Below are 11,485 nucleotides of genomic sequence, written 5' to 3' on the forward strand. Positions count from 1 at the left end.
AAATTTTTCCATTTGCTGCTTTTAATTTATCCTCTTAATCAAGTGATGTTATGTATCATTTAGTTGTCTTTAGAAAAAGCTATGACCATTACTAATGAAGTTAGTGAATATTACCATACAGTTAAGCTGTATTTCAGTGATACATTTTGACATATTTTAGTAACAGCCCACACAAGTGTTGGGTTTTGGTTGTGGTTTTTTTTTTTTAATTCATTATGTTTGTCTATTTAAAAAAGCATTAAAGGAGATGCATTTTCCATGAAATAAGCTAGAAGATTGGAGGACAGTAAGTAATGGGTTTTGATGAATCAGTAATTCCTTCTGTGTTGTCTGATGTTGTATAAAAGCCATTGGAAGCATGGCAGAAAATCATAATGAACAAACGAGTGATTTTAGAATAACTCTTTTTTTAACAAAAAATAAATTAAACAGGATGCATGAGCAAGATTTAAGCAAGAAACATGAGAAACAGATGGATGTCTTGACAGCAGATCACATCAGAGAGAAACAAAGCATGCTGGCAGATTTTAATAAAACCCAAGAGCTGCTCAAGGAAATTAATTCAGCTTTACAAATTTCGTAAGTTTTGTTGCATTAAAAAAGTTTGTATGTAGCTGCGTTTGAGTGAATAGTTTATTCTGGTGTTCACAAGTTGCTGACGATATTGCAGAGATGCAGATTTGCAAAAACCTCAATCAAGTATGGGGCCTAATCTTGCATTCTTTAGGGAACACCATTCTATAAGTTTTTAGGGAATTTAGTGAGATTGTTAGGAATTTGAGACTGAAAAATTTCAATTAGGAAAGATATTAAATCTGTGCAGTTCTTCAAATTGGAGAAAACATTATTTCAGATGTTTTTTCTCAAACATTTATACATCTTTTTGAAGTGATGCAAACATTTTCAGGTTTGCTAACATAAACAAAAATACTGTTTGAAATGGATTACATGAGCATAACAATAACAGAATGCTTAGCGTGTCTCTGAGTCAAAACGCCACCTGGGGTTAGACCATCTCTGGGCAGAAGTGGTGTAGTAATGTGTCGTCTAGCTGGTGTTCTCCTGTCTTCCACATCCTTCATTCTTTATCTCTGTGATGTAACTCATTTGGTTGGAATTTCTGGCTGAGGTTTCATAGAACATTGAGGGCTTCCTGACACAAAGTTGTCACAGAGGGATTTCTATTTGCAGCAGAAAAGATTTATGGCAGAGAAAATAACTGGTTCTAAGTATATGATTGAAAACTTTTTTAAGTAGTTATCAATTAAAAATGGACAATAAAGCCCAAATGCATCTAATTCTTCCTTGATAGTGAGCACTCAGAAATTGTGTCCAGATAAGATGGATATAAAATCTTAGTTCTTACTCCCTTGTAATCATCCACATGCACACTTTTGTGCCCTGATAAATGTGGTAACTTGCCATTCAGTATGTTACATGTGTACTACCTCCTGTTTACTGCATTTATCTTGTATGAGAAACATGCCTATGAGCAGCCTCCGGAACTAGGGTTTGGAACTGTTTACCCTAACTTTTTTCCCCATGAAGTTTTTTTAGTTCTTTTTCAGTGTCCAGAAATTTTCTGAATTTAGTTGGTTCCCCACTGCTGGTTGTTGCTCAACTTAGAGCTGCAAGGAAGCAGCCCCTGGTCTAAAGACAGCAAGCATTATCCAGGGTGCCCTGACCTGGTTTTTAGTGTGTTATCTCTGTCTAGTTAAATTGAAGCAAGAAGCTGTCAAAAAAAGAAATGAAGTAGTAAAAAGAAACAACCAGAAGCAGCTATTTCTTAAGTTAGCGTTTCCAGGTTCTGCCTTACTTAAGCATGGCCTTGTGAACATCTATGAAATGCAGAATCCAGTGTACAGTAATTGAGAATGGGTATCATTAATTAGGCTCTACAACTAGAGTCTTTAAATTACATATTATCTATTAGAAAGAGAAAAAAACTGTTCTCTGAAATATCTGAAAATAAAATGACAGCTGTGTGTAACTACGTACTATACTCTGGGGATCTGTATACAATAGCTTAACCCAGCATAAAATGTATACTCAGAAATTAAGCCAGCTGAGCATATTTCTGTTCTGCTGAGTCAAATGCCTTTTCTGCAAATAAAAACAGTCATGTTGTTCACATTTATCATGTTTTACGTAAATACATTATATAATACCCTCAGATTATGTACAGGTTATTTGAAGGTTATAAATGTAATTTAATATTAATTGTTTTTTCAGGTGCAACTCAAAGCAAAAATCACATAGCTGCTTCTGAAGGGAAAATATTTATCTAAAGTGACAAATTATGTCTACTTCCAGGTGTCTTGTAGAATTAAGTTTGAGCTGACTTAGACACCTTAAATTCATAGATTTTTCTCAGGGTTTGTTTGGGATTTTTTAAAAAAACCTCTTTTTTCATTAAGTTTGTTAAATTTCCTGAATCTGTTCTGAAACTTGGGTCACTAATCTACATGAGGGTTGAATATGTGAGACAAGTATTTTAGTAGCTTCCTTTGGAGCAGCATTTGGCATCATGAGCATTATATTTATGTTTCAGAGAGACACAGTCATTTGAAGTTGTCATGTCTTCAAAACTTGTTTTTTAAGAAGAAACAAGGAGATTTATGCAGTTACTTGTACAATTCCTCTCTCACTTGGCTTATTTTGCTTCTCTCCTTTAATGCTTTCCCACTGGGTATTTCAAATTTCCTCCTATTTTTTTCAAATGGTTATCAATTGTTACATTTCTCGTAATCCAGATATCCTAATATCCAAGTGTTATTGCTTTTCTTTTGCAGCTCATTCCTTTATTTCATCTCTAATGGTACTAAGTTGCTTTTGTGAAGAGTTAGTTACCTATTAGTCCTCACTGTTCTTGGATATCTTTGTCCAGTATGTTTTACGTGAACTGAGGAAGACGGTGCCAGGCTTGTCTGTCTACCCAGTTTCTCCAGTATCACAAGCATGCATCTTTATTCAGGGTAGTCATCTATGAAAAGAAAAACAATACTGTTTGCCTTCCTCATCAAGAAAGTGAATTGCCAGCTTTTAAAATTTATGTTAATATTATATATAATGCAGTATAGTCCCTATATTTCACACCAGGATCAATCTTAGCTATATCTTTTGTAATTCTACTGTCTATGTTATGGTTTTGAATGCTTTATTTTCTGGCTTCCAAGAAGCCTTTTTTCAAACACCTAGTACTGCATGCACAAGAAAGATGTTAGGTTTTTATAATTTTGCTGAGATTATTAGTTACTGGAGCAAAGGTTATGGTTATTGTTGATTTTTTTTTTTTTTTTTTTTTTTTTTAACTAGCTAAAGCTGAATGATAACATAGAAATTATTTCAAGGTGATAAGAAAGTCATCTTCTGTTTTTAGTCCCTGGACTCTCTTTTGTACTAATCAAAGATATGACTGTTCACTTATCATTTAACACTGGATCAGGCTAAAGAGGGTATTCTTCTTTCCTATAAAGTTTAGAAGAAATGGAAGAAAAATATAAAACCAGAGAATCAAGACCAGAAGACTTACAGCTTATCTCAGAACTGAAAGACCTAATTGCAGAGCGGGACCAACTCATAAAGAAATTGATTGTAAGACTTTCATGCTCTCTTGGTTTAATATCTTGGCAGATATAAAAGTTAATCTATTTCAAAGTGTTTGAAATGTATTTAAAGAACCAATCCTGATAGCATGTTATTCATAGTCTTTAACACGTTACTCCTGTGGTTCCAACGACTCATAATAGTAAAACTAATTAGATACAGAGAGTTTTGCACAATAAAGCATAATACATAATTGCAAAAAAATATTTCAGTATGACCTTGACCAGACATCTACTATCTCTAATCCTGGACTAAGCCAGCCATGAAAGCCGTATAAGAAAGTCTCTTCTATGAGGTTTCTAAAACCAATTTCCTGATCCACTGAGCTTCCCAAATTCAGAGCACAACACCCTGACTCAGATTAGTCTGATTAGATCCTGATTCAGAAGCAAGGAGGAATGAGGAAATTCAAGTTAATTAGAGATTGGAAGTTAACTATACTGAGTCTTTCCCAGTTCATAATCCATTAGGCTATATTCACTCTCAGGAGCACAGAACAGCAACAGAACTGCATAAATAGAAATAATTCAGTATTTACATGTAATAATATATAAAACATATTCAATATGAAGTGCAATTTTTAGAATTACCAGTTTCTTAAGAAACATAAACATAAATTTATTTGAGATCATTTTATAGGCAGATTTGGCCACTAACTGATTAAAAATGCATAAAAAGAAGTTTCTATTTGTTCTTCTTTTTAGGAGGACAAAAAGTTCTATCAGCTGGAGCTAGTTAACAGGGAGACTAACTACAACAAAATATTTAATGCAAGCCCTAATGTTGGTGTTATTAATCCATTGGTGAAGGTATGTTCCATGGACTTCATTGCTGAAGTGAAGAAATCTAAACTTAGGATATAGTAAAAAGAAGAAATATATATGTGTGTGTGTGTGTGCCTGCATGTATACATATACCGCTCTTAAAAGACACGTTCACAACAAGGAACATAGTTTTCCATTTGTCTCTACTTATTTTTGTGTAGGTTTGTTTCTTTTGTGTTGTTGAGAGATCCACTGATACGATTGCCGTAGTTTGCTACACATGTATGACATAAAACACAGTTCCTTCTCACAAAACTGCAAAATCATAATAGAAAAGTGACAGAAAGGCAACAGAGGGCAGTACTGTAGCATATACTAGAGAACAGTGACACCCGTAGCCAGTTTAAGTTTCAAAATTTTTATTTTGGAAAGTGCAAGGGCATTGTGGCACTCAGGATGGAAGAGCAGTAGAAAGATAGAGGGAGAGGAGACACTAAAGGAAGGGAATAAGGGTAAAAAGGGGAAGGAGAAGAGTATGAGAAGGGCATAGAATGAGCCTGAATGGAGAAAGACAGAGTAATACTGGAGAACTGGAGTGACAAACTAGGCATGGACTGTGGGGGCAGCAGGAGATAGAAGTCAGTCCCTAGCTTTCTCAGTTATTGTCACCTCCTGTACCAGTGAAAACACTTCAGTGGCAACCTTTTCCAGTTCTCTCCATCCTGCTGAATAGCAGCCAGTGAAGGCTACTGTACAAGCAGGCATAGTAGCCTCCCTGTCAGTTCAGAAGCCAGCAGCATTCCTTCATGAGCAACATGAATAGACTGGTAGGGTAGCTTAATTCTATTTCTTTTCACCACTTCAGGAGTAAGAATGAGTCCTTTGACATTTGCTTCCTCCTTGTGATAACCCATAGGTTATCTCACTTGCACAGAAAGGGAAGAGATTTGTCCCAGCTGTAGAAGCGGAAGAACTCGGGAAGGTTCTGAAGCAGAGGGCAACCCAAAGGGCACAACATGAGCAGCTCAGGTTCCTGAGAGCTTCAGTGGTCGACATTCAGGCTCTGTTATTTGAAAAGAAGGTCTGGGTCCGTTACTTGAGATCAGGCTGTGTTACTTAGCTAAGTCTTATTATAGTTTCACAGCAGATCAGTGTATTCCCACTTCTGCATAAACTCTGCTGCAAATTGTCAGTATTCTCTCACGTTTTTTCATGAGCCCAGAAGCTCTCACAAGCTCATTTGCAGATGCCGAACTTTTATGCATAACTGCATAAAAGAACTTCGTTTGCGCCTAGTAGAGACAATACCAAGACTGCCAGATACAATTGGAATTCTTTGTTTATGTGATCAAGGTGGTTTGAAAATTGTATCTGAACCACTCATTTATAAAGATGTGAATTGTAACCATATAAGCTTGTGTTTTGTGTGAAATCTGAAGTGTTTGTGAAAAGTACTTCAACATCAGATTTCCATAGTGATAATTCATATATTTTTATAATATGCTTCTATCACTTAAAACTGTTTAGACTTTAAAACTGTCTTGCATGCCAGAACGTTTTGATCTCTCATTTCGTGAGTTGTGGACTATGTTACTTTATTTTGTCAAAGCACATATTGTGTTATTGGAGAATGAATTACAAAGAAACTGAAAATCTCATTCTCTTTTCTTTTTTGTAACAAAAAGACAGAATTTATGAGTTACTACAGGCTTTGCATATTAATGCAAAATTACAGCCATTGCAGTATGTATTACAGCTTCTCTAATTTATGCAATGGATCTGTTTAGTATTACATTGTTAAATCTGAAGTTTCTTAATACTTTGCATGAATTTCATGGAAACAATACACTCAATTTTGTCTCTCCAGATTTGACTGCTTCAGAAGCATAGATTGTTGTATAGATGATAAATATAAACTGTAGTATTTTTCTAAGCACTTACGTGGATAATATACATTTTCCAGAAATGGGCCACCTATGAAGCACACAGATTTAACTACAGTGTGTTTAACACACAGTTAATTACAGTGTATATTACCTTGCAGATGTATTTGACATAAGTTGATTGCTTTTACCAAACTATTTTTTCCACCATAATGTTATTTCTTGCTTCTTCAGCTACTACAGTAGTAGTAAAGTGTATGTGATGTTCTTAGTTTTATCCTTTGCAGCTAATGATCTTTCACTGTGATGCTTAAAAAAAAGACTGTTTCTATTAAAGCTTTCTGTTAAATTGTTGAGGTTTTTTAATTGTATTTTGACAAACACATCCACCAGTGCGGCTTCAATTAGTAGCATTTGCATCTGCCATACCCAGAGAGGTCAGGCACTGAAATCAAAGCTGGGAGAGGGCTAAACAGAAAAAACAATAGGACAAACAATAGGACTCTCTCTGTCTCCGTTTGAACTCGTGCCCACCCTCGAATAGAGCAGCTCTTCTGTTTCAATGGGAATTCTGCTGGAAAACATTATATAGAAACAACATGAGATTCCACTTGTCTTTCACTTTATGTAGTTCAAATTTGTGTAGTTCCGAAGCCCTTCAGGGGTTTTTCTCCTATCTGCTTTGTTAGGGTTGCATATATGTAATTGAATGAAAGTATTTATTATATATTCAAATAATGCATAATTCATGAGAATAAATGAATCCATTCATTCAAAAAGTCTATTTTTGGAAATACAGCTTTTTTAATATTAATATTTTATTGTGGGCATGGAATATTTGATAGAAGTCAGAAAATACACATGGCATTCTGTCACACAGCTGTTTCTAAAAAGCTGTAGAATTATTTGAAGCATCCTTTTACATTAAAATATCTATTAAAGTAGAGAGGAGAAATACTGATTCCTTTGTATGATGTGTTAGGGAGAGTAAAATAGTGACACAAAAATAACATTTGTCAGTATTTTGAGTCCCTGGAAGGGGGATCAGGAGGAGTATAGTATTAAGAAAAGAAAAATGTTCAATTGTGCCATCTGGTGTCTAGAAGTGGCAGCTGTAGTAGCATTAGAAGCCTGGCCTTTTCCTTGTGCAACAACTCCTATGCCGTAATCTTTTCATCTGTAGCAGTATTGCTATATTGCTTGGTAACTATGAGGGTGTAATTGCTTTAAAAGAAATGTAGCTGCTTTTCTAGGTTCCATGTTCCAGTTACCAAAATGTGCCTCAGTGATGGGCTGAAACCTGTTGGAGAGATTCACTTTTTTCATCATAATTTTCTGTAATTGCATTTGACAGTAAAGCTGTTCCACTTGATACCAAGAAAAGACTGCAGTAAACATGAAAGGTTTAACAGACTAAATGACAATTTTGTGGAAAATTTCCTATCTCCAGTGTCTTAAACAGAGCAAAAATCTTATGTTGGAAGATCTCATATATTCATTCATTATTACACCAAGTTATTAATAACTTAATCATCTTGATTGTTCTGCAAAAATTTGTGGTGTTCAGTTCTGGTCAAAGCAAATAGTAAAACTACAATTGGGAAAAAAGCCCAATCTGTCCCAATTGCTCTCCTTCAAAAAAAAACCCCAAACCAGTCATCAGTGCAACTTTTAGATTTGCAAATATCCTCAACTGTCCTGGTGCAAGAAGCCTTCCTTACTTTTGTTATTTTCAATGCAGCAAAAGAAGAAGAACGATAAATCAACAAACAGGTTTGTGAGTGTCCCCAATCTAAATGCTCTGGAATCTAGCGGAGTGGTGGGCAATGGACATCCTAACCGCCTGGACCCCATTCCTAACTCACCCATCCACGATATTGAGTTCAACAGCAGCAAACCACTGCCACAGCCAATGCCACCCAAAGAGCCCAAGACGTTTTTGAGGTGAGCGCTGCCTCACCAATCTTTTTCTTTTTTTTTTTTTTTTTTTTTTTTTTCTTAACTCAGGAAAATTTTGCATTGCTATTGAGCTGAATCCCACGTGCTTTATGAACCTTTCAGAGGTACAATTACTCTTACGGCATTTTTAATTTTCACATTATATTTGTAACCTCTTTATAGTATTCCTTTTTATTGTAGACCTCGTTGAAATGTGAAGTATTCTCTCACTTTTTGATGTCTTGAACTTTGAAAACCTGTTTAGATACTTTAGCAGAATTCATGTGCTTCCAATTGTTTACATATATGAACAATTGTTTTAAATGTTTTTATTATTTACTGATTGTCATTGAATTGATACTAGCACAGAATTTCTTTTATTCAGTATTACATGATAATGGTTTTTAATGTAAGAAAACTATTTTCTGTGCCACATGAATGTTTTGCATTTCCCCTTTCCTCACCTAAATGAAATTGTTTCATAGGAGTAACCCCACGACAGCAACAGGAAACATGCATGCTTGGATGCTTAATGCTGAGCTTCCAGTAATTAAAACCAGCATTAAAGTCTCAAGTAATTCTCTCACAAATTAATATAGTCAATTGAATAACTTAAAAAATGGCATTTTAGAGGCAGGATTTTAATCTTTTGGGTTTATGTGCCTACCTGTTAAATGCACTGAAGCGCTGTACTCTCTATTTTGGTAGGTGCTGATCTCTTACCTCTAAGTTGGCAACTCAAAGCAATGTGTAATTACCAGTTCCACAGTTGGTTGTTTACTCTCTTTTGGTTTAATGCGAAAGACCACATACCTAGCAACTACTAATTATAAAAGGAAACAAATAATAGAACCTAAAACAGACAAGGGAAAATAGTCTAATTCAAGAAAAAAAAATCTTAAAAAGAAATAAATACTGTTGCTTATTTTTTCCTGTGCATGTGATGTGCATGAGCGTGCTCAGATATCTATGACATGCATGTGCATGAACTCATGGACTGTCCTGCTGGAGTTTCCGTTCCAAATTGTTTTGTGCTCTCTAGTATCCAGTAGGGATTATTTTATTACTGATTTTTATTGATAAAGGAACTTAATGTTGTAATTAAATTTACATTAAGTATTCTCTCTTGCTCATTTTGTGAGAATTTTAAGTATTCAAGGGGGAAACAAATCTTGTTTGCAGTGCAGCAATTTCTTTTTTCCTAATATATTAGCATATTTCAAATGTGTGCATGAACAACAATGCAAGTGATATTTGTGATCAGTGTTAAGTATTAAAATAGTGTGTATTTTTGTTCAGTTGCCAACCGGTCTTTGTGAGCACATGTCTACAAATATGATGCTCGCATCATATTTTTGAAAATTAACTTTACCACAGGAAAAGGATGCTAAAAGAGGACCTCCCACAGTCACGCTTTTCCAAGAACACCCTTTTTATTCTTCCTGAAAACCTACCGCTGCTTATGAGATTTTAAATTACGTTTTCCAAAACATTATTTGCCCACCCTGTAACGTGGCTTCTGAACTGACTTCTGTCTGTGCTGCTGATGCTCTCCAATGGAGTGGATGATCACGGGTTCTATAGGGAGACATGTCCTGAGGCACACTGATAATTAACCCATGGGAAAACAGGCTGTATTCTTTACTGAATATTCTCTGAGAGTTTTTTTTCTCCTAACATTTGTGCTTTTTGTGTAGTTGTGGGATAATTGTGTTATTTTTTTTCTTTCTGTGAATTTAGCCCTCCTCAGACTGATGCTTCACCAGTGGCTTCACCAGATCCCCAACGGCAGGAGTGGTTTGCCCGATACTTCACATTCTGAGAGATGATTTGGTTTTGTGGCACAGCGTGATGTGGACTGTTTATAAGAGCATGACCTTAAGTAAACCCTCATGTGAACAAGCTTTCCTGTAATTTGTCAAACACTGTGAATGAGAAAGTACTTGTCTTTCTGATTTGAAACTGCACTGTATGTCATGTTATATTTGTTGGAATCACTTGACATGGTACTATATAACGTGTGTAATTATAACTATTATTTTTATTTAAAATGGAAGAATCTTTAAACTTTGTAATTACTACATAATAAATTTTGGTAGAACAAACATAATGCTTTCCCCCTTTTTCCTATAAATGTGTTTTCTTTGATTTCAGGTAAGGCTTTCCCCCCAAAAGTAACATAACTGCATGGTTACTATAAATACAATTTAAACTGTAGAAGGAAAATGCATATATAGCTCACTCTCTCCAATTTGGGCAGGACATGTTTAATGCATTCCAGTTCTAGTCTGTTACTTTGTAGCAGTTTACAAACTGTCTCTTTCTAATATTTAAAAAGAAGAATGTGAAATAAAGCAAAACTAGTGTAGCTGCTAGCCTTCAGAGCAGAGCAATTCTTACAAGACGATGACAAAAGCCACAAACCAGGAGCTGTTCACTGGGGGGTCCAACTCCTTACCTGTTGCTCATGAGATTTTGCCATCTAGTTATAATCAATCGTTTTATCATTGAATTGAAGCAGAAACTGTTCCCACAAGTTACATATTTCTTTTATGAATATTAACAAAAAGATGCTTTAAACATTTAGAATTCTCTACTAAGTATCTCTGCATAAATCAAGAATCTACATTTTGAGCACATAGTCTTGCTTTGGATAAAAGTAATGTCTGAAATATTAAAAAAAACAACCACCCACCCAAGTATTTCCCATTTATACATACTACAGATACAGATTTTTCATTGAAACTTAAATACCTTCCTTTGTCTATATTAAAGTTGTTTCTTCGTCTTAAACTGATATATGAAAACGTTTTTTCAGCTAGTGAGCATGATTGTCCAATCTACACCTTTTATGATGCCAGTGCTGCTCGCGAAATTTGCTGCAGCATATAGAAAACTAGAGCTTATTGTCTTTTTTATATTTTTTCAAAGATTACCACGAAGTAACTCATACTGGTAGTCTCAGGGAGAAAATTGTCTTTGTTTTATGAATGTATTTTTAAGCTGAATCTCTTATCTTTCAAAACCAGGAAAAAAACGTTTGAGATCTTTGAATAAGGTTTTAGTTAGCATATACAAAGGTCTTGAACTTTAATATTTCATCTGAAGCCCTAACTACGTCCTTTTTTTGCTATATGTGCAAAGGTAAATACCCAGATGAAGAAACTTGCTAATTACAATGAGTTTTATATGTAGCATATGTATAAATGAAAAATTTGTATGTTTTCATATAAACAATATAAAATCTTCTAAATGAACATTTTCAAACTTTTATCTTATAATTCAGCTTGAAAA

General features: G+C 34.8%; 1 protein-coding gene across 2 annotated transcripts in view; it reads left to right on the forward strand.

Annotated features, from left to right (window-relative positions):
• Positions 1–10,285, forward strand: part of FAM184A (family with sequence similarity 184 member A) — a 52,621-nt gene extending 42,336 nt beyond the window's left edge. Inside the window, exons 13-16 of one of the 2 annotated variants that reach the window (XM_082481096.1) lie at positions 3,477–3,594; positions 4,311–4,415; positions 7,995–8,197; positions 9,932–10,285. In XM_082481096.1, the coding sequence (XP_082337222.1) occupies positions 3,477–3,594; positions 4,311–4,415; positions 7,995–8,197; positions 9,932–10,013 (508 nt within the window). In that variant the 3' untranslated portion in view covers positions 10,014–10,285. The remainder of the gene's footprint in view (positions 1–3,476; positions 3,595–4,310; positions 4,416–7,994; positions 8,198–9,931) is intronic. The other variant, XM_082481097.1, reaches the window with a different exon arrangement.
• Positions 10,286–11,485: the final 1,200 nt, after the last annotated feature.

Source organism: Vanellus vanellus (assembly GCF_965231255.1).
Source record: "Vanellus vanellus genome assembly, chromosome: 3".
Classification (NCBI taxonomy): Eukaryota; Metazoa; Chordata; class Aves; order Charadriiformes; family Charadriidae; genus Vanellus; species Vanellus vanellus.